The 21512-nt window shown below is 56.3% G+C and overlaps 3 protein-coding genes across 15 annotated transcripts in view; 1 reads left to right on the forward strand and 2 right to left on the reverse strand.

Moving 5' to 3' along the window:
- Positions 1 to 422: 422 nt before the first annotated feature.
- SLC35G6 (solute carrier family 35 member G6) lies at positions 423 to 2641 on the reverse strand. The gene is made up of 2 exons (XM_082441194.1): positions 2413 to 2641; positions 423 to 1928 (listed from the first exon to the last, which is right to left on the reverse strand). The coding sequence occupies exons 1-2, from the start codon at positions 2413 to 2415 to the stop codon at positions 915 to 917; spliced, it is 1017 nt and encodes a 338-aa protein (XP_082297320.1). The 5' UTR covers positions 2416 to 2641; the 3' UTR covers positions 423 to 914.
- On the forward strand, positions 1599 to 17522 carry ZBTB4 (zinc finger and BTB domain containing 4). 5 transcript variants are annotated; one of them, XM_082441172.1, is made up of 5 exons: positions 3587 to 3741; positions 10639 to 10728; positions 11950 to 12019; positions 12466 to 13550; positions 14225 to 17522. In XM_082441172.1, the coding sequence occupies exons 4-5, from the start codon at positions 12475 to 12477 to the stop codon at positions 16137 to 16139; spliced, it is 2991 nt and encodes a 996-aa protein (XP_082297298.1). In that variant the 5' UTR covers positions 3587 to 3741; positions 10639 to 10728; positions 11950 to 12019; positions 12466 to 12474; the 3' UTR covers positions 16140 to 17522. The 5 variants fall into 5 exon arrangements, with proteins under 5 accessions (XP_082297301.1, XP_082297300.1, XP_082297297.1 ...); XM_082441175.1 differs by lacking the exons at positions 3587 to 3741; positions 10639 to 10728 and adding an exon at positions 1599 to 1729; XM_082441174.1 differs by lacking the exons at positions 3587 to 3741; positions 10639 to 10728 and adding an exon at positions 2822 to 2952.
- A 2250-nt stretch (positions 17523 to 19772) lies between these two features.
- CHRNB1 (cholinergic receptor nicotinic beta 1 subunit) overlaps positions 19773 to 21512 on the reverse strand; it is a 39222-nt gene continuing 37482 nt past the window's right edge. For 8 of the 9 annotated variants that reach the window (XM_082441180.1, XM_082441181.1, XM_082441176.1 and 5 more), the window contains 3 exons: positions 21156 to 21337; positions 20654 to 20801; positions 19773 to 20350 (listed from right to left, as the gene is read on the reverse strand). In XM_082441180.1, coding sequence (XP_082297306.1) covers positions 20210 to 20350; positions 20654 to 20801; positions 21156 to 21337 — 471 coding nt within the window. In that variant the 3' untranslated portion in view covers positions 19773 to 20209. Of the gene's footprint in view, positions 20351 to 20653; positions 20802 to 21084; positions 21338 to 21512 lie in introns of all 9 variants that reach the window. The other variant, XM_082441183.1, reaches the window with a different exon arrangement.

Below are 21512 nucleotides of genomic sequence, written 5' to 3' on the forward strand. Positions count from 1 at the left end.
CGAGGCCGATTGCTTGTCCGGAAGTAGCTGATATCTGTCGAGCGGCCTCCTGGGGCGGGTAGGCAACTCCTAGCCTCTAATGGGGCGCTGTACGGAGCTCTCGTTCTGGATCCTCGACCTGAGCCGCTCGAAGAGGCCTCAGCTCAGAGGCCTTCTCCGGAAGGACGCTGGCCACTGTCCGGGAGAGATCACGGGACCGCGACAATCCAGGAAAAGCAGATTAGCCATTGGGTGGGACACAAAAGTCCTGGGGGACTCAGGGTCAATGCATCTGAACATTAGGAAATCCTACCCCTTCTAGAATATTTCAAAAATGGGGCGGGGTGTGTGTGCGGGGATCCCAAGGGATTCTCCAATAAGAGCAGGGGGTAGGACTTACACTGTCCTTCCAAAGCAGAGACGACACCAACTGCACAGCCATATTCAGAGTGATCCTTGTTTGATGTCAATATCACGTCACCACCCCAAGATGGGGAGGCATAACCACGAGGAAGGGAAACCATCGCTCAGGGAAAGAAAACACACTCCCTTCCCCCACCGCAGCTGCTTGCTCTGTTTGCCTGAAAGCCCCAGACACTCCAGCCCCAAGGCTTTTCTCTCTGCCGCTGAGGGAAAAATCCTCCCGGTGGCTCATGGCCTGCCTGCCTCAGCCGCTTTGATCTGCTCCTCAGACCTCCCTTCGAGCCCCAGCCTAGACTCCAAATATGCTGCTCTCCAGGCTTGTTCCAGGTCTTCCAGGCAGTCTTCTAGGCAGTCCCTCTCCACCAAGTCCCCAATTCACCCTTGACTCCAAGGGGTGTCACTCTCCCACACCAGTTCTTTTTCAGTCACTTGTTCTCTTATGTTTGTATTCCAGTTTTTCCTTCTATTTACCCAGTCCCGCTCCCCCCACCCCCAGGCTCTCAAGTTCGATCTCACTCCTCCACCTGCCCTTCCCTCTCACAGCTGAGGTTCTGGGCGGTGATGATGGCAATGCTACCCAACACGACCCCTGCCCCCATGATGTCAGAAGGTGCCACGGTCTCGTAGAGCACATAGTACTGCAGCATCAGAGCCACCACCACCTCAGAGTGCAGGACGGCGCACACCAGGGCAGGGTGGGCCTTGGTGACCGCATAACTCACACACACAAAGGAGACCAGGGCGAGGATCCCCACTGCCCCCACACAGCTCCAACTCAGAGGATCGTTGGGCAACACGGGGGTCTGCAGCAGAAAGAGGCCTGGCACGGAGCCCACCAGCCCCACCAAGCCAAACAGGAAGGCCACTGTCAGTAGGCAGGAGGGGAAGTCCAGGGAACGGTACACCAGGAGGCCCAGCGACAGTGCCAGGCCACCCAGGAAAGCGAGCACATAGCCCAGGGCAGTGTAGAGGCCTGTGGTCCCCTCCTGCAGTGTCCCTAGTCCAGGTCCCACAATGATGATGAGTCCCAGGGTGCTGCCCAACAAGCCACACCAGTCATAGCCGCTGAGACGCTGGCTCTCGAGGCAGAGAGCGAGGAGAGCAGAGCAGACGGTGGAAGAACCTTTGCGGACGGTGGCAGCGTTGCCAGCGGGCACCACCTGAACCGCGCTGTAGGCGCATCCGATGCTGAGGACGTTGAGCAGGGCGTGGAGGCAGGCCCGGCCCCGGACGTCGGGAGGTCCCAAGAGGGGGTCACCACGCAGTTTAAGCAGCAGGGCAATAGGGAGGTGGAAGAGGCATCGACAGATGAGCAGCTCCAGCGAGGGTAAGTGGGAAGCCTGGTAAGCCATACGGGAGAAGGGGCCCACGAAGCCAGCGGGCAGGCCCCCACCCAGCAGGGCCACGAGCAGGCCCTTGGTGACATCAGAGGGCCGGCAGCGCTGGTGCGAGGGGAGGCTGGACGGAGTGGAGGGCGGTGATGGCTGGGTGAAGTCGGGCAGGTTGAAGTAGGGGTGACAGCCAGCCTGTTAGGGAGAAAGGAGCTCGGGCATTAGGGCAGCCATAGTCCAGGGGACCTGGGGTAGGGCGAATGCCAGGCTGGGTTCTGGGACCCTGTAGGGCAGTAGAAGGGCAGGCTGTCTTGCCGAGGAACTCTTGGGAGCTAGAAAGGGCCTGAAAGATGGATGAGGTGGTACAGTGTGGGCCTGGAGCCTCTAAAGCAGGAAGCAGGGAGTGAGCGGTCCTGGAGCATCGTGTCTCTCTGGGTAAGTTGTTCCCGGAAGGAGAAGAAGAGGACCCAGGGATGCTCTGTTGGTTTGAGGAAGGGGAGGCAACCTCAGATGCTGTGTGTCTGTGTGATGTCACAGGTTCCAGGGACATCTGGGAACACCATTATGAATTTCGCTTGTGGGTGTCTAGGAAAGCTGGGAAGTTTTAGAGAAGGAGGGGGAAGGGAGCAGCCAGGAGCTACAGGGAAGGGGGCTGTGCTCCCCTGCGCCCCACACTCACCATCTTTCCTTGGACTTCCTCCTCTCCTCCTGGCTCAGGGGCCCTGGGCCCTTCAGAGCTCCAGCCATTGTGAGCTGGTTGGAGGGCTGGTGGAGTTCTTCCTTGGAACCTCCCTGAGGTGGGGGTGGGCCTATTTTCTCATTGTTTCCAACTCTGCTTGCTTTACATTTTTGTGACTCCAAAGTCTGTCTGATTCTTTTTTTCCTCTTTTCAACTACCTCTGTGATGAGACATCTTCGGTTTTTAGTTAATTTGTTTATTTATGTCTTGCCCGATTTCAGAAAGGTTTTATGGAAAGGACCTCTGAGGGCCAGCTCCTCTTTCTCCTGAGTTTTGAATTTTTGAACACCTGGGAGGAGTCTCTGGGACTGTCCCTCTGGAGTTTCAGGAATGTGTTTCTCCTCTGTGTGCTTCCACCTGGTGGTGTTGGTGCTGTCCCAGGAGGTCCACACCAAGTCCTCTGCATTTACGCAGAGTATATAGATGTGGATATTTCTGCCGGTGGGAACAAAATAGCAAGCTGCGTGTTCATCTGCGCTGGTAGCCATTTACGTGTACCTGTTCTGTAGGGCTGGGGCGTTCCCAGCTCGCGGCCTGGGGGGGGGGCGGGGGGGTGTCCCTGTGCATTTCTGGAGAGGGAGAGAGAGTGTGTGTGTGTGTGTGTGTGTGCGTGTGTGTTTCTCCAGGGCTGCCCCTTTGAGTGTGTTGAGCCTGGGTCTGCGGGTCCCGTTGGGCCTGATTGTGAGCCTGCCACGTTGTGTGTCTGCGGAGAGGGTGTGCGTGCTCTGGGCGGTGTGCACCACTGAGTGAAGGGCGTGCAGTGGGCGGAGGGGGGGTGGATAACCCCTTCCCAGGGAGTGGGTGGTCGTGCGGCCCCGCAGCGCTGCTGCTGCAGCCAGGCCCGAGCCTAGCTCGGTGCCCACCCGTCCGGCCGCCCTGCGTGGCGCCGTTCCCTTCCCGGGGTCGGTCCGGGCGCAGGCCGTCGGGCGCGCTCGCCCCGAGCCCGATCCCGGAGCCTGGTGTCTGTGCCGGCTGCGCTGCGCCAGCCTCCTCTCGGCGGCGGCGGCGGCGCTGGGGGGGTACTGTTTCCGGGGGTGGGGGTGGGGGTAGGACCGGGGCGGGGGGAGCCGATGATGTCAGCGGCGGCGGCGGCGGCGGCGGCGGCGGCGGCGGCGGCGGCGGCGGCGGCGGCGGGGCCGGGCCGGGGCCGGGCGCTGGGGGGGCCGGGGCCGGAGCCGGAGCCGGAGCTGGAGGCGGGCGAAACCGGAGCGGCCGGGGGCGGCCACGGTGATGAGCCGGGCCTGGCGGACGCGGCGCCATCGCAGTCAGGTGGGCCCCAGGGCGAACCGGGCAGGGCCAGGGCGGACCGGAGCCAACAGCCGGGCCCCCTCCCCGCTGCCCGGTGCCGCGGGGGCCCGGGCCGCGCCCCGCGCCGCGACCGCTCCCCCTTGGGGTTGACCTGGGGGCTCAGGGGTCGGGGGCTGAATCTGGCCCCGCCTCCAGGCGCGCACGGCGCTGGGGGGGCGACTAAGGGGGCCCGGGTACGGCGTCCGACCCAGCGGCGGCCGGGGGGGCGCGATCGCCTGGGGCCGTGGAAAGGGACTCGCTCATTCCAGGCTTGAAGGGTTAATTCTGCAGCCCAGTGTCCCCCTCCCCCCGTGGGGCACGTTGGGGTGGGGCGGGGCGGGTGTGAGCCCGGGCCGGCGCTGCAAGCCGCTGGGAGGGCGATGGCGTAGGAGCCAGGCGTGGGGGGGGAGGGGTGGGCCGCCGAGCTCCCCAGAGTTGGGGTGTGCGGGGTGCGCAGGACGAGCAGGCGACCCGGAGCCGCCGCGCCGTCGGGGCAGGGTTGTGGCTGTGAGTCCTGGAGCTTGTGTGTCTCCTGCTGTGTTGTGGGGCAAGGTAAACCTCTCCTGGTCACCACTGTTGGCTGGTGTGGCAGCCAGGGGTCCTGCAGGGCCCTCCCGGGCCGTGGGGACAGAAAGCCAGATGGAGGGGGTCCAGTGTTGTGGGACAGAATTACAAGATGCGGCCCTGTGGCTTTGGTTGACAGGTCCGCATTTGAAGCCGGGCACAGTACCTGCGGAGTTTGTTAGGTGTGGGGTTTTATGTTTTACAGCGGCGTGTGTTTTCTTGCACATATGCGTCTGGCGCTGCACATATGAACTATTTGGGAACTGTTGTTTTCTGCGTAGCTGGCGAGGGGTAAGTGCTGTGGAGGGCGCCGGAGTGCAGGGTGTTGTGTGCCCAGCTGGAGGGGGCAGTTGTATACCCTTGAGTCTGAGTGGGAAGGTGTCGGGTCCCGTCCCGTTCATGCGGCCCTGCTGAGGTGTGGTCCAGCCTCGGAGAGGATGGCCCGCTGGATGGGTTCTTGGGTCCATGTGACGATCAGGTGGCACGGGGGAGGGAGGGCGCAGGGTGGTGCATGTCTAGAACTCAGGTCCCGCGGGTCCTGCAGGAAGTGAGAAGCCCCAGGGTGTGTCTCAGGTACCCGTGGGGTGGCTGGCACCAGTGTGAGGGGCCCTGGGTGGAACATGCAGGTTGTGTTTATGGGATCGGGGGCAGCCGAGCGAGGGGAAGGTTGTGTGTTTGCGACATTCCCTACGGGATTCTTTTGTGACGTCGTTTGTGGGAGCCCATCTGTTCTGTTGGGCTGGGAAGCGAGCTCGTCAGAAAACACTTGTGGGGAGGGCGATGGCGTGACCAGGGCCGTGTGGGCCTCGGCCTCCAGAGATCAGCCGCGAGCTGTGTGTGCGTGCCTGCCTCTGCGTGTTGGAGTGGCCGTGTGGGGCTGCTGTGGGGATATGTTATGAAGAAGGCGGGGAGATAAATATGGGGCAGAGCAAGGGCAGCCGGCGGGAGGCCTGGGTGTTGTCGGGCAGCCCAGCTTGTCTGTGCAGGGTCTGGTGCTAGCCCCTCGCCGGCCCGCCCAGCGCGTCAGGGTCACCGGGTGGAGAGGCCTGGCGGCTGCGAGGAAACTCAACTTGGACGGAGCGGCTCCTTGGCCATGTTTATGTAAAGGCCGGGTGTGACTCTTGTCACTGAAATGGAAAAAAGAAACATGAAGTTTTCAGTCTCCTCCTCCTGCTTCAACCCTCCCTCTGCCCCCCTTGCAGGGATCTCTGCTTTTCTGTCTTCTGTGACGCACACTGGGCCCCTCCTGCGACTGTGGAAGGGTCTGGGAATGGAATTTGCTCGCTAGGCAGATTCCTCAGAACAGGTTTTCCTCACCTTTGGGGCCCAGGCCCTTCTGTAGATGTGTGTGTGTGTGTGTGTGTGTGTGTGTGTGTGTGTGTGTGTTCCAAGTGTACATACCGCTGTGGTCTGCGCCTGGCCTGGCGGGGAGGGTGCGTGTGCATTGGGGCAGGGAGGACACTACGGCCAGGCCCCCCTGCACGGGGGCATGCTGGCTGCTATGTCAGGCCCGCACAACAGGTGCACCAGGGCCTGGTGGAGGGCAAGGAGGCCTAGACTAGAACTGAGGAATTCGGGCCCTACCACTTCCTCGCTGGCACCTTCCCTAAGTGAGCCTCAGTTCCTCATCTTTAAAATGGGGCTAATCACCTGCCCTGTCCGTCTTCCAACAGGGCTGTAGGTAGGTAGCACATGGAAAATATTCTTGGAGAGTAGCTACAGTCTGGGGACTATGCCTGTGCCAGCCACTGTCAGCCCTCTGCCAGCACTGAGCCCCTTCCTGGGGCTTGATTAATAACAACAGTAAACACTTATTTAACAGTGTGACCAGGCACTGTCCTCAGTGCTTTTACGTATGGTCACTCATTTAGTCCTCCCAACGCCTCATGGAAGTAGGAGATCTAATTACCTCCCTTTTTCAAATGAGCCAGCCGCGGCCCAGAGAAGTAATTTGCCCAAAGCCACTTAGCTAGTAAGAAGTAAAGCTGGATTTGAACCCAGCCAGTCTGATTCCAGATCATGTGCTCTTTATATGTGTGCTCTAGTGCCCTTTTGAAGCTTTCTGTGGGCCTCTCTGTGCACCACCCCCGCCAAACACACACACACTTCTGCCCGATTTCTGCAGAACTTAACCCCTGCACCAATCCATTTCAGAAGACTGGTGTGTTTAGGCAGTGACTCAGGGAGTCTCAGCCTGGGAGGGAGAACCTAGCATCCTGGATACTGGCCACAGGAGCACAAAACGATGAACCGGGCGAAGGAGAGATTGTTCTTGTCCTGAGGGTCAGGGAGGGCCAAGAGGGAGATGGCATTTGAGGTAGATCTTAACATTTTGGAGGGATTTGGGGAGGAGGCTGGGGGAAGGTTGTATTTCTAGCAGGAGAACCAGCATGGGCGAGGGCATGGAGGTGTGGGACAGCTGAGGATGGAGAGCACAGCGTGTGCTTAAGGGGAGACTCATGCAACGCGAGAATAGAGAGGAAGATGGGAATTAGACTCGAATGCTCGGCTGAGGAATTTGAGCTTTATTCTGGGGTGGAGGCCCGAGAAGGTTTCTGAGCCCAGGAGTGATGCCACCTGAGCTGCTTCGGGGCCGTTGATCCTCAGTGAGAGGAAGGCTGGATGGTAGAAGCTAAGACCAGAAGCAGGGGACTAGCTGGGAGGCCATGGCCTTGGACCATGAGAGTGTGAACAAGGCCCTGAGCTAGTTTGGGGGCCAGAGGCAGGTTAGAGGGAAGGTTTCCAGAGCCATTCCCAAGCTGGGCTGCAGGGAATTCCCTGGCACTCCAGTGGTTAGAACTCCGCGCTCTCACTGCTGAGGGCCCGGGTTTGATACCTGGTCGGGAAAGTAAAATCCCCTAAGCCGCACAGCATGGCCAAAAAAGAAAACAAAAAACAAAAAAAAACTGGGTCACAGATTTGACCAGACTCAGTGGCTGCTGGATGTGGAGAGTGAGGGAAAGGGTGGAGTCAGACGTGACACAGTTACCATTTAGCACGTGAGACCTTGCATGGTGATTTCGGCAGCCCGCTGGCCCCGGCGGTGTGGCAGAGGGAAGGACCCTGCATCTGGGTTCACACAGGCCTGGATTTGAATTTTGACTCTGCTGCTCACAAGCTGTGTGACCTTGAGCAAGGTAAATCCCTCTGTGAGCCTCAGTTTCCTCATCTGTAAAATTGGGATAATATAAATGCCAACTTTGGGTGACTGAGGAAACCGTTAAATGAGGCAACGCATGTAAAGCCCTGGAGGTAAATCAGGCAAAGCGTGAGCACCGTGGAAGTGGTCAAGTTACGCTCGCCACCCCCAGCTCCCGGCCAAGTCAGTCCAGGACTGAGGATGGCGTCCTTCCTGAAGGTGGACACACTCCAGGACGACTTTAAGAAAGCAGGTTCATTCATTTACCCAAAATGTTTTTGATCTCCCACTATGTATCAGGCACTGTTCTAAGCACTGGAGGTAGCAGTGAACAAAGCAGACAGAAATCTCTTCTCCCCTGGAGCTTGCAGTCTGGCGACGAATGAACAGTATGTCTTACTAAATGCCAAGGAAGAAAATAAAGTAGGGGAGAGGGATAGGGAGTTTGGGGAGGTATGGGGCGGCCAGGGAAGGCCTTGGGGGAAGGTGACTTTTGAGTCCAGGCTTAAAGGAGGTGGGGCAGCAAGGCATGAGGCTACCTGAGGAAAGAACATTCCAGGCAGAGGGAACAGCAAGAGGTGGAGTGTATCTGGTGGCAGCCCTCAGATCCACACCTCAGTCACACCTCTAAGATCACACAGCCAGTTAAGAGTAGAGAAATGGTAAAAACAAACTAAAAACCACAGAGCCATCAAACCTACCCTGAAGCCTGATTTCTGCCCCTTTTTCTTCACCACTTCCCCCCACCATTTTCCGGGACTGAGTTCCAAGATGATAATAAGAGCTAGCACTTCCTGAGCATTTGCTGCATGGCAGGCACTCTTCTACGTACTGCCAGTCATCAGCTCGTTTATTCTTTACAACCCTATGTAGTGGGCGCTTCTCATTATCCCCACCTCATCGACAAGGAAACTGACATACAAAGAGGTTAAGTAACTTGCCCAGGGTCCCATAACTAGTGTCTTCTCCACCTCCCATAAACCCTTGCAGGGCAGTGGCCACTGGTGGGGCAGTTGAACTCAGGAGAGCAGGGTCCAAACCCAGCTTGGTTAGCAGTGAGACCAGGGGCAAGTCACCCTGTCACGACGTTCTCTCTACCTGCAAGTGAGGTGTCTAGAGTATTTAAAGCCTCAGTTTCCTCATCTGTACAATGGGGTTGACACTAGCCCCTGCCTCACTGTGGTCCTTTTGAGTGTTGAGATGATGCAGATAAAATGCTTAGCACTAGATTTGGCACATAATATTTTTCTCATCAATGGCAGCTGCAAGTACCATGATGATGATGGTTCTAGATGATCTCCAAGGACCAGGCCAGCCTTGGACCTCTGTGGTTCTAAAAAGCTTTGATAGGCCTTGTCCAAATATCTTGGCAGTCAGCACACAGCCATGCCTCAGTAGGCACCAAGCCCATATGGCTGTGCAGGTGGGCAGGCCTGGCCAAGGGGGTGAGTGGGGGCCGGAATCAAGCTTTGCTGTGCAGGGCTGCTACTTTATGGAGGAAGAGGCCTTTCCTCTATTTTTTTCCCCTTCCTCTAATTTTCACAAAGATCCTAGATGGGCTGGTGGAGGCCCTAGTGGGTGCTGTTGGAAGAAAAACATAACTGTTTTCCTATACACTCAACTCATGACACTTCTGACGCGAAATGTGTGCATTTTTTTCCCCACACTGACCAGTTCTCTGACGCTAGCTGGGTGTCCTACAATTCAGTTCAACTCCGATACTGTCTGCCTGGAGATAGCATCAGATCCCAGAGGTTAAGGGCTCAGTCCCACAAGACTACCCCCACTTCAGATACCAGTTTGCAAGCCCAGACCTCCTGTAGTTTTTTTTTTTTTAAAGAGCTTTTATTTTTATTTTATTTTATTTATTTTTTTGGCCGTGCTGTGCGGCCTGTGGGATCTTAGTTCCCTGACCAGGGTTTGAACCTGTGACCCCTGCAGTGGCAGCACAGAGTCCTAACCACTGGACCACCAGGGAATTCCTCAGACCGCCTGTACTTCTGACTGACCATCAAGACATCGGGCTTTCTCACGACCCCGTCCTCAGACTTGATAATTTGCTAGGATGGCTTATAGAACTGAGGGAAATACTTACATTTATTGGTTTATTATATAATAAAGGATATGATACTAGCCAAATGAAGAGGTACGGAGGGCGAGGTCTGGAAGGGTCCTGAGTACAGGAGCTTCTGTCTCCACAAAGTTGGGGCGCACTGCCCTCTTGCCATGAGGATGTGTTTAGCAACCAGAAGCTCTCTGAACCCCATAGTTCAGGGACTTTTATGGAGGCCTCATCACATAGGCATGATCGATTATGAACTGAGTCTCCAGTTCCTCTTCTCTCCCCAGAGGCAGTGGGGGACTGGGGCTGAAAGTTCCAAACTTCTAATCATGGCTTGGCCTTTCTGGTGACCAGCCCCCATCCGGGATCCCACCAAGAGTTGCCTCATTAGAACAAGAGACACTCCTATCACCCAGGAAATTCCAAGGAGTTTAGGAGCTTGATGGCAAGAACTGGGCTCAAAGACCAAATGTTAGAATAAGATGCCCCTAGCACCCCTATCACTTTGGAAATTACAAGAGTTTTAGGAGCTCTGTGTCAGCAATGGGGACAAAGACCAAATATATTACAGTTGACTCTCGAACAGTGTGCGGGTTAGGGGCGCAGACCCTCCACACAGTGGAAAATCCAAGTATAGCCTTACAATTGGGCCTCCGTATCCAAGGTTCCGCATCCTCGGATTCAGCCAACCTCGGATCGTGTAGTACTGTCATATTTACCATTGAAAAAAATCCACGTGTAAGTGGACCTGTGCAGTTCAAACCTGTGTTGTTCAAGGGTCAACTTTATTTCTTGTTATATCACAGTATCACAGCTGTAAACGTGTCCTTCATCCTGATGTGATATAATCAAGAACGCAGGCTTTTGAGCCAAACTTCCTGGGATCAGATCCCAGCCCTGCTACTAACTGGTCATATATCCTTGGGCAGCTACCTAGCATCTCCGAGCCTCAGCCTGTCACTTTAAAGTCAAGAAGCTAACTGCTACCTTTTAGGGTAGTGATGAGGAACAAATGAGGTAATACAAGTAAAGCATCGACTCTTGGGGGTCCCTGTCAGCTGGTGGCTGTCACAGAAGGGAGTGGGAGGCCTTGCTCTCTTTCCCCATTTTACAGAACTGAACACCAGACCGCGAACGGGGCCCCTTCCCCTGGATTCCTGACCCACCCGCAATCCAGCAACTGATGGGGAAGCACTTGACCTAGGTGTGTGCCTGGCAGTCGGGGCTGTTAGAACTTTTGAATATCACCCCTGTTTACCACCCTCCTCCTCCTCCAGGACAGGACTCAGAGCAGTCTTTTGGGAACATGAAATGGGCTGTGGAGGGAAGGCATCTTAGTCCAGATAGTATGAGTAATAAATGGGAAGAGAGCGTTTTCCGGGGGATGGGAATTGTATGAGGAACTCCTGACGCAGGACACCTCGGAGGTCATGTGTGACCCAGGGCAGGGCGTGTGCAAGGGGAGGGCTCCCAGGCTTCATGGAGGGTGGATGAGAGGGGCTGAGAGCTCTGCTCTCAGGTCAAGAGGCCTGGGTCTGTGAACGGGCCCCACCTGTTATGACCAGCTCTGTGTGTCTTTGGCTAAGTTACTCTATGGCTCTGGAATTGAGATCTTCAACTGAAAAATTAGCCCCCAAAGCCGAGGCTGTGAGGTGCTTTCTGGGCAGTGACCACCACAGCTCACATTTGGGCTGCCTGCTATTCCTTTTGGATGAGCCTCCCAGCAAGAGTGAGATAGGGGTTGCGTTCCCCACCCCCCTTTTTAAGCCAAAGTCCCAAAGCCACCAGCTCTCAGAATAAGGAGTGGGACCCAAGCTTCCTCACTTCCGGTCTGGTGGCCTTTTAGTGCTCTTCAGAGATTGGAGCAAGATGGCGCGTGTGCAAGAGTTCGTGGTCTTCAGTGGTCACCTGGCACCTAGGCCAGAAACCCCCTCTGAGATTTAATGTGAAGAGGTTCTCTGCTAATTTGAATATCTAGCAGCTTGGTCCAATGAAAAAGCTCAAACAAATCTATTTTGATATGTAAATGAGACTATTATAGTGAAAGACAACATGCAAATCTTTGATTTCCTTTGAGCCCCGGAAGATTGGGCCAAAGGGACTTGAGAGTGATCCAGCGGGCTTCCCTGGACCTACGGGATTGAACTATGCTCCTGGATTGTTTTGAGGCAAATTGGGAATATGCAAATTATCTTGTTCCTGTACTTCTGGGCACCAGCAGCACAAGGCTTTGCAATAATTTGTGTGAACTCCTAGGTCCAACTGGAGGCAGCTCAGCAAATAACCTGTCGGGCTCCCAGGAGGGTCAGGGTCTGCAGAGCAGCCCGGGCCTCGTTGGCCCTGCACGCTGCGCCACCCCCCCTCCTCCCCGGTCCCCTCCCGCCCGGTTCCCTTCCTGAGGACAGCGGTTTCTGTTTCCCCACAGAGGGAAGAGGCCCGGCAGAAGGGACTCGCTGAGCCACCCCCGCTCTGCTCCATGTTGGCTGTGCTCTCAGGTGAGGTGGTGCGAGAGGTCTGCCCCGAGGGAGACTGGGCCCGAGGCAGCAGGCCAGCAAAGCAGCCGTGTTGCCCAGGCCGGGGAGTCCTGAGAAATGGTCAGCAGCGGCTGTGAGGCCTTCCTCCCCCTCCCAGTGGGGGAGAGGTGTCCACTGCTTACCTCGCTAGTCTGTGACTTGGAAATCTTGACCCCTGACCTTCATCAAGACCTGAGGTATTCCTGGCCTCTTCCAGCCCCCGATGTTTGACATGCGGGCGTTGGATGCTGGCCGGACGTGGGGTGGCTAAGGTTAACCCCTCACTTCTGTGACCAGAAGTCAGTCAGCCTTCCACCAGTCTCTGGCCAACAGCCTCCAATCCCCTCCCAGCTCACCTCTGATTTTAGAGGCCCCTGCCCTCTGCCCAGCCTCTGAGATCCTCCCCTGGCCTCTTCTCCTCCATCTAGGCTGGCGCCATGCCCCCCCCAGCAGAGGTGACAGACCCGTCCCATGCCCCCGCCGTCCTGCGCCAGCTCAATGAGCAGCGGCTCCGTGGCCTCTTCTGTGACGTCACCCTCATAGCCGGAGACACCAAGTTCCCTGCTCACCGCAGCGTCCTGGCTGCTTCTAGTCCCTTCTTCAGAGAGGCCCTGCTCGCTTCAGCCCCACTGCCCCTCCCACCAATTACTGGGGGCTCTGCCCCCAACCCTGCCTCCACCACAGCTTCTTCCTCCTCCTCCTCTTCCTCCTCCTCCTCCTCCTCCTCTTCCTCCTCCTCCTCTTCCTCCTCCTCTCCCCCTCCACCCTCACCTCCCGCTTCATCCCCACCCCGGGTCCTGGAGCTGCCAGGGGTCCCAGCAGCTGCCTTCTCTGATGTCCTTAATTTCATCTACAGTGCCCGGCTGGCACTGCCTGGTGGTGGAGGGGACGGGGCAGCCGTGGCAGAGATCGGCGCTCTGGGGCGGCGTCTGGGCATCTCCCGCCTGCAGGGCCTGGGGGAGGGAGGTGATGCCTGGGTACCTCCTGCCCCAGCCCCCATGGCCACCTCACAGCCTGAAGAAGACAACTTCGGGCCTGGGCCTAGGCCAGCAGGGGAGTGGGAGGGTGACAGGGCTGAGGCCCAGGCCCCTGACTCACAGCCCCCCCTGCCCCGGCGGCCCCTCCCCTGCCCCCGATGTGGGAAAAGCTTCATCCATCCCAAGCGGCTGCAGACCCATGAGGCACAGTGTCGTAGGGGGGCCAGCACTCGGGGGTCTGCAGGGCTGGGAGCCGGGGGCTCTGGCCCCAGTGGCCCTTCAGGAGTGGACGCCTCAGCCCTGCCCCCACCAGTGGGCTTCCGAGGTGGTCCCGAGCACGTGGTGAAGGTGGTGGGCGGCCACGTGCTGTACGTGTGCGCGGCCTGTGAGCGTTCCTACGTGACCCTGTCCAGCCTGAAGCGGCACAGCAATGTACACTCGTGGCGGAGGAAGTACCCCTGCCGCTACTGTGAGAAGGTGTTCGCCCTGGCTGAGTACCGTACCAAGCACGAGGTGTGGCACACCGGGGAGCGCAGGTGAGTGGCCTGCATGGCCAGGGACCGGTTGGGGTGGGGGTGGAGGGGTCACATGGGACCTTGTCCACTCAGGGATCACAGGGACAAGGGAGAGAATGGGCAGAGCGTGGGGCCTAGAAAGTCATCCTGAGACGCCTGCTCACCCACTAGCCCCTGCTCACCTGCTCTCCATCACTCACCCTTCTGCCTCCCTTCAGCCCCGTTTCCTTCCGCTGATGTTTATTAGCACCTCCAGGTGTCATGTCCTGGCTTGGTGATGTGGAAAAGACCGAGGAAGAGAAAGTTGCCTCATGGGACAGGACTATGGGGAGCTCAGGCATGTCCACCAACGGTTGTAATGTACCCCTGTTCATAAGACATTTCCCCATTCTGTCATGTGAGCTTCAGAAGAAGGCTTTGGGAGTTAGGCAAGGTGTGTGATTATTCCCAGTTCACAGACGGAACAGCTGAGGCCTGGCATCTCACAGCCAGTGGGGGGCACTGTACTGGGACTGGTGTCCTTTCTGAGGCTGGCAGGGTGAGACAAGCAGCCTGAAAGGAGGGTGAGCAAATGGCTGGGGCAGTTCAAGGTCTGAGTGGAGGCAGGAGAGGACGTGGGAAGCTGAGGCCCTAGCTTCAGGGCCCCTGACTCAACTGGCTCTGTCCCTGCCCTGTTCCATGCCGTCCTGGCCCAGGTACCAGTGCATCTTCTGCTGGGAGACCTTTGTCACCTACTATAACCTGAAGACCCACCAGCGAGCCTTCCATGGCATTAGCCCGGGCCTCCTAGCCAGTGAGAAGACGCCCAATGGAGGCTATAAGCCCAAGCTCAATACCCTCAAGCTGTACCGCCTGCTCCCCATGCGGGCGGCCAAGCGGCCCTACAAGACCTACAGCCAGGGAGCCCCCGAGGCCCCCCTTTCTCCGAGCCTCAACACTCCGGCCCCTGCAGCAATGCCGGCCAGCCCACCACCCGGACCCCCACCTGCCCCAGAGCCTGGCCCCCCACCGTCTGTCATCACTTTTGCCCACCCAGCTCCCTCTGTCATTGTACATGGGGGTAGCAGCAGTGGTGGAGCAGGGAGTGGGCCGGCCAGCACAGGGGGGGCCCAAGCCGCCTCAGTCATCACTTACACTGCTCCGCCACGGCCCCCCAAAAAACGTGAGTACCCACCTCCTCCCCCCGTGCCTGCAGCCGCCCCAGCCAGCCCAGCCCCAGCCGGCAGCCCAGCCACAGCCACGGAGGAGGCCAAGGGCCGGAACCCACGGGCCACAAGGACTCTGACCTACACGGCCAAGCCAGCTGGTGGGCTTGGCGGGGGCGGGGGTCCCTCTCAGCTGCAGGCTCCACCTCCACTGTGTCAGATCACTGTACGAATCGGCGAGGAGGCTATTGTCAAGCGCCGCATCTCAGAAACTGACCTGCGTCCTGGGGAGCTGAGCGGAGAGGAGATGGAGGAGAGCGAGGAGGAGGAGGAGGAAGAGGAGGAGGAGGAGGAGGAGGAGGAGGAAGACGAGGAGGAGGAGGAATCGAAGGCTGGCGGGGAGGACCAGCTCTGGAGGCCCTACTACTCGTACAAGCCCAAGCGCAAGGCTGGAGCCGCAGGCCCGGGCAGCAGCGGGGGCGGCGGGATGCCCAGAGGCCGCCGGCCGCCTCGCTGGAGACAGAAGCTGGAACGGAGGAGCTGGGAGGAGACCCCGGCGGCCGAGGGCCCCACAGGGCGTGCCCGTGGCGAGCGGAGGCACCGCTGCGGAGACTGTGCCCAGACGTTTGCCACCCTGAGGAAGCTGCGCAAGCACCAGGAGGCCCACGGCGGGGGCTCCCACAACTCCCGGGCTGGACGGAAGCCTTCCACCCGCTTCGCCTGCCCTCACTGCGCCAAGGTGTGCAAGACGGCAGCCGCCCTGAGCCGCCACGGGCAGAGGCATACTGCCGAGCGGCCCGGGGGTACCCCCACGCCTGTCATTGCCTACTCCAAGGGCTGCGCTGGCACCCGAGCCGGGGACGTCAAGGAGGAGGCTCCCCAAGAGATGCAAGTCTCCTCATCCAGCGGGGAGGCGGGTGGCGGGAGCGCTGCTGCTGAGGAAGCTTCCAAAACCGCCTCGCTCCAGGACCCTGTCATCTCAGGGGGGGAGGAGCCCTCAGTGGTGGCAGGAGGGGGTACCTATGCATACCCACCTGTGCAGGAATTTCCACTGGCTCTGATCGGGAGCGGCCGGGAATCTGGCAGTGGCAGGGGAAAAGCTGGGAGTGAGGGGCCAGTGGGGGCTGGGCGGGGGGACCGGATGGAGGGGATGGGGGCTGCCAAAGTCACCTTCTACCCTGAGCCCTACCCACTCGTCTATGGGCCCCAGCTTCTTGCCGCCTACCCTTACAACTTCAGCAACTTGGCCGCTCTCCCAGTTGCTCTTAACATGGTCCTACCTGATGAGAAGGGTGGGGGGGCCCTTCCCTTCCTACCAGGGGTCTTTGGCTACGCAGTCAATCCTCAAGCAGCACCCCCTACCCCCCCAACTCCACCGCCCCCAACTCTCCCTCCACCAGTCCCCCCTAAGGGAGAAGGGGAAAGGGCAGGGGTTGAAAGAACCCAGAAGGGAGATGTGGGGTGAGCTCTGGGCCTAGATCCCCCCTTTCACCAGATGCCACCCTCCCTGAACCCCCGCCACTACCAGCTCCCTGGCCTCCCTGCCCCTTGGGAGCCCCTCCACACTCTTGTGCAGGGACTTGGGGGCCTCTGGAGCTCAGGGGTCAGGCTGCTTTGTGTGAGATTGTAGTTTTCCCACCACCTGGGAAGGGATCTTTGGTGGTTCCCCTCTCAGTTCTCCTCCAGGGAATGGCCTCCGTGAGGGGCAAGGCCAGCTCCCATCCCTTCTCCAGCCCTTGGGGCAACTGAGCAATATACTTAAATGAATCTCTACTCATAGCCCCCACCAGCTCTGAATGTCTAACCCGCCCCCCTGATTCGTAAACCTAGGGGGAAACCATCTCTCTCACCTAATGTTCCCCCCTCGTTCTGAAGCTTTCTCTAAGCCCTTGCCCAGATGCTTCCCAGCACATTCCATCCTTTGCGGCCCAGGGCCTGGACCAGACCATTGTGATACCTGACACTTACCCACCTGGGAGTGTGGCTTTCGATTCCATTCTTCCCGAGGGTGGGTTTCTGTGCCCGTTTCCTTCACATTAAGATGCCATCCCTTCCTTGGCTTCCACGCCTTTGGATCTTCCATATTCCTCCTTATACTCCTAGACTCTGGAGATGGCCTCTCCCATCCAGGTCAAGGAGGTGCTGGGGGGAGGGCTACCTATCTGTTCCACGGCTGAGTACTTTCCCAGCCCAGGGCAGCACCAATCTCAGCCCTGCTTTGACCCTCAAATCTAGTGAGCCCCAGACTCTTCCAAGGCAAAAGAGGTGGGTAGATTGCACCTCTTCCTGCCTCTACATATGGCCTCTTCTGGGCTAAACCAGATTTGGGGGCCAGGAGGGAGGAGCTCTATATGGGATGGGGAAGGGAATCTACTTTCTCCCTTTTTTTTTCCCGATGGTTTCTCCCAGACTAGACCAAATAGCCAGAAAAATGGATGGGGGTTGGATGGGTGGGTAAGCCCAAGATTTGCACATGACCTCCCATCCCTACCTTAACCCCCTTTTTCCCCCAGTATCACTTCCCTCACCAATCACTCCAGATGGTTTTTGGGGAACCATCCTACTCCCTTGGTGGGCTTTGGGGTATCCCCACCAACTTTCCCTGCAAAATAGCACCTTACACCCCATCTTTGACTCAGTTCCCCACACCCAAAGATCCCAGCCTAGGGATGGGGTACAGGGACCTTATAAGTCCCTAATCCCTAATTTGCACTAGTTAACCCTGGTCAGGGGTCCCTATGTTTCCTTCCAGTGGGGGAGTTGAAGAAATGTTTGCTCCTAATTCTCTTTGATAACTGGGCCTCCCCAGTCTGTGATTGGATGAACATTTTCCATCCACCCACCTCCCCCCCCCCAAAAAAAAGAACAGCTCACGAGGGGAGAGCCAGTTTGGGGGAGCAAATTTGAAAAATGGGAATTAGAGGAGTGCAGTTTAAAAAGGGGAAAAGTTGTCATCAAAATGGCAGCCTTTTTCTCAGCTACTGTTTTTTTGGGCCAAGATGGCTGCCCTCTCAACTGATGCTGAAAGGGCAAGATCATGGCTTTTGGAGGGAGGGGGCTTGGGGGGAGGGACAGGAGCATCCTCCTGCCTCTTCTCGCCCTCCCAGCATAAGGAAAGGGGAGGTTTTCGACAGGCTCCCTGAATGTTAACCACGGAGGAGTGTCGCTCCTTCACTCCTCCTCTGTCTCTTTGCACTTTTCTTGGTCTTGGCCACAGTCCGAGTGAAGAGTTTCCTACTGAATGTACCATACCGAGTTCCAATTTTTAAGGGGGAGAAAAGTTTAAAACGGGGAAAAATGCAAAAAAAAAAAAAAAATCACTAAAAATATTCCCACAAATCTTGTTTCTGGCACTTTAGAAAAACTGCGAAAAAAAGTACATAATAAAGAATACATATATATCTACACACAAATTATATATATAAAATATATATATATATATATATATATATATATACACAGCGGAACCACAAGAGAGACTGAGGAAGGCCTTGGAGGCAGGGGGCAGATGCGTTAACAGTCCCCCTATATCCTTAACCTGCACTCCTCTGAGGCAAAAAAGGCACAGAGATGGAAGGGGTTGAGGATGGACCAGGGAATTTGAATTTCAGAACAGGTCAAAATTCTAAAACCATGGACATTTTGGGAGAACTGAGACTGTAGACATTTATTTTTTTGAAAATATGATTTAGGAAAATAGTTTCCAGAATTTGGTGGTTCTGGGCAACAAAGGAGATTGTGGCGAAATGGCGATTAAAATACATGTATCTGAGTTGGGGAACTTGAATATTGTGAATTTCACATGTTGGAAATTCGGGATTTTGCAATTCTGTCTTTTGAAAATTATCAAGTCTTGTCAGTTTGTGCCCTCTTTCCCCATGTTCCCTGGGAAGAAGGGTGACGGTGGAGTGGAAAGGCCACTGGTTCTGTGCCACAGCACGCAAGATTTAGAATTCTACAGACTCTAGCTCTATACGTAGTGAGGACCCAGATTTAGAGAAACTGACCAATATTTATCTCCGCATTTGTGTGTGTGTCCAACTCTCTAGGCCAATAAACCAACAAGACAAACGAACTGTGCTCCACAGTGGGATGCCAGGTGCAATTATTGGCGTGGCTGGTGGGTCTGGCTGGACAGGGACATGCTAACCTTGTCCCACAGGGATCCCTACAAGTTGTAGCCCTATTCTCCCTCTTAGGACAACAACTTCCAGCGACTGAGTAGGTGTGAGAGCCTGTTGACCCTAGGTACTTCATTGTAATTGCTGCAGCCACTAGGCTCAAGCTGACTTTGCTCTGACCTCCAGGCAGAAACATTAACACAGACTGCTGGGCACAAGATCTTCATCTCCCAGATGAAGCCTTTTCTCCAAACTGAAAGGAAACTGAGGCACAAAATGTGTGATGGCCATAAGAGACACCAACACCCTTTCTTGTTCCACTCCTGGCCTCCCACGGGCTTCAACTCCCTGTCCCTCCTCCCCTCCCCTGTATTTTGTCTAGTGTTATGCAGGGATGGGCAAGTAAAATGAGTGGTCAGGTGGGTGGGGCCTTTGAGGAATTCTGGTACAAATACCTTGACCAGAGTGGGCAGCCACTAATCAGCTCTAGCAGGTTGCTGCCAACAGGGGAATCAGACCTGGTGCTACTGTAGTTCTTAAAAAGTTTCAGGAGAAGCCAGAAATCCAAATTTCTCTGTGAAATATCCACATTTTAAAAGTAGCAAACCAATTCAAATTTTAAATTCTGCTGGCCAACAACATGGGCCAAACAAAACACACCAGTTTGTAACCTCTGATGTATACTGCATAATGCTTTTGTTCTCATCTTCTCATATGATCCTCAGACTAGGGAGCAGATACTATTATTAGCTTCATTTTACAGATGGGGAAACTGAGGCACAGAGCAGTTTAGTAGCTTGTCCAAAGTTTGAGCACCAAAGCTGGAACTTGAGGTTTTTACAGTGTGCTTTTTTATCCTCATTACAAATGCATCCTTTCAGAAATAACTTTTTTTATCCTAAAGATAATACATACTACAAAATACAATAAACTACAGAAAGGTAAAAACAAAGAAAAAACGACCACTAGCCCCAACATGCAAATATAAGCGATATTAGTGTATTTCCTTACAGAAAAAAATTTCCCTATTCATTCAACCAGAGGTAGCGGCCATATAGGTTAGGATCTGTGCTAGGTGCTGGGGATATTACAGTGAACAGACATAGTTCCTGCCCTCAGAAGGCTTACAAGCTAGCGCTTGTTCTTTGTTCCATTCATTGCCAACCTAGGTGTGAATATCCAATGGAGCTTCTTCAAGAAGCCAAAGAGTAAATAAGCGGATAGTGCATTTCAGGTGGGCCCAAGGCCCCCATCTGCCCAGTCCCACTTGGGCTTCCTCCCTAGAAACGAAATGATGAGAGGATTGGACTCCTAGTGAAGGAGTTAAGATGCAGAAAGGGATAGGGCTTGAGAGTACTACCAAACTAACTCTCAGTTCAACTGGCCGAGGACCTCGGTCTCGGCCCTCCCGTCCTCAAGGAAAGGGGTCGGGAGGGGGCAAGTGGTACGTGGCGTCCAGAAAGATGACGAGGGTCCCGACGCTCGTGAAGATGATGAAGGTCCACAGGAAGAGGCGGTCCACCACCATGGCCACAAACTGCCAGTCCTCCTTCAGCTGAGGGTAGGAAGAGGAAACTGTTCCTGAGCTCCAGACCCCAGGGAAGGCGGCCCCAAGGCCCTGTGCCGCACCCAGGTCCTCCTACCACGGCTTTGAGACAAGGGCGGGCCCGCAGAATAGCAGAGAGCGAAACTGCGGGCGACGGATGTGAGTAAAGAACAAGTCGGAAACCAGGGGGCGGGACCAAGTGAGGCAAACTTCCAATCAGAAATAAAATCGAGTGCTGGGGGCGGAGCCTAAGTTTGCGGGTGGAGCCAAGGCCACCCAGGCCTTGCCTTGGCCCACCCTCTTCGGACTCACCGCGTCGTGGTCCTCCTGTTCCTGCAGCTGTTGAGCGATGTAGCTGATTGAGGAAACGACCTCCCGTAGCTCGGGAGGCAGGCCCACAGCCCGGTTTGGACCATCGATAAATCGCCGCAGGTCCGGGGCAGACAGTTCAGGCTGGAACCTGAAAGAGGCGAGTCTGTTTGGCCACGACCGGGGCGCAAAGACGGCCTACGCGGGTGCTCTAGCCCCCGCCCCAACTCCCTCCTCCAACGCCCGTCCAGGTTTCAAAACGTGAGAGAGCCCTTCAGGTTTCTTCTGACAGCGGCGCCCTCTCTAGCCTTCCGCAATTCCTTCTATTCCGGTACGCTTTAGTCCCCACCTCCCCGCAAAGTGGGCAACAGAAGGGATACTGCAACTCCCATGATGCTCAACCACGACATCCTCTGGGAGCTTAGGACGCCTGCCTGCGCACAGTCTTCTGGGAACTGTAGTTCTCCCTCTCCCTTCTACGTGGGCGATGGGGAGTAGATACTACCTGTTGGGTTTGGGGAAGAGAAAATCATTTGGTGGCTTGCGGATGAAATATTCATCTGTTCCCCGACCCCAGCCACTTCCTGGAGAATCCCTGAGAGGTATAGGAGGTGGCTCCGGTATCTGGTCTCTCTCAGGCTTGGGTCTCTTCAGACCCAGATACAGAGGGAGTTTGTGGATAAAGATCTGCAGAGTAGAAGAAGAGGCGTGTTGGAGGGGGCTCTTATGCTTTCAGACCAGAAGGGAAGCCGCCAACCACCCCCACGGCACGTGCCCATTCTTGCGCATGCGTGCATGCATCCCACAGATGAAATGCAACTACACAGCCCAAGAGTTCTTAAGTGGGTTAGGAGGCATCCTG

This window comes from Balaenoptera physalus (assembly GCF_965194825.1).
Source record: "Balaenoptera physalus genome assembly, chromosome: 20".
Lineage (NCBI taxonomy): Eukaryota > Metazoa > Chordata > Mammalia > Artiodactyla > Balaenopteridae > Balaenoptera > Balaenoptera physalus.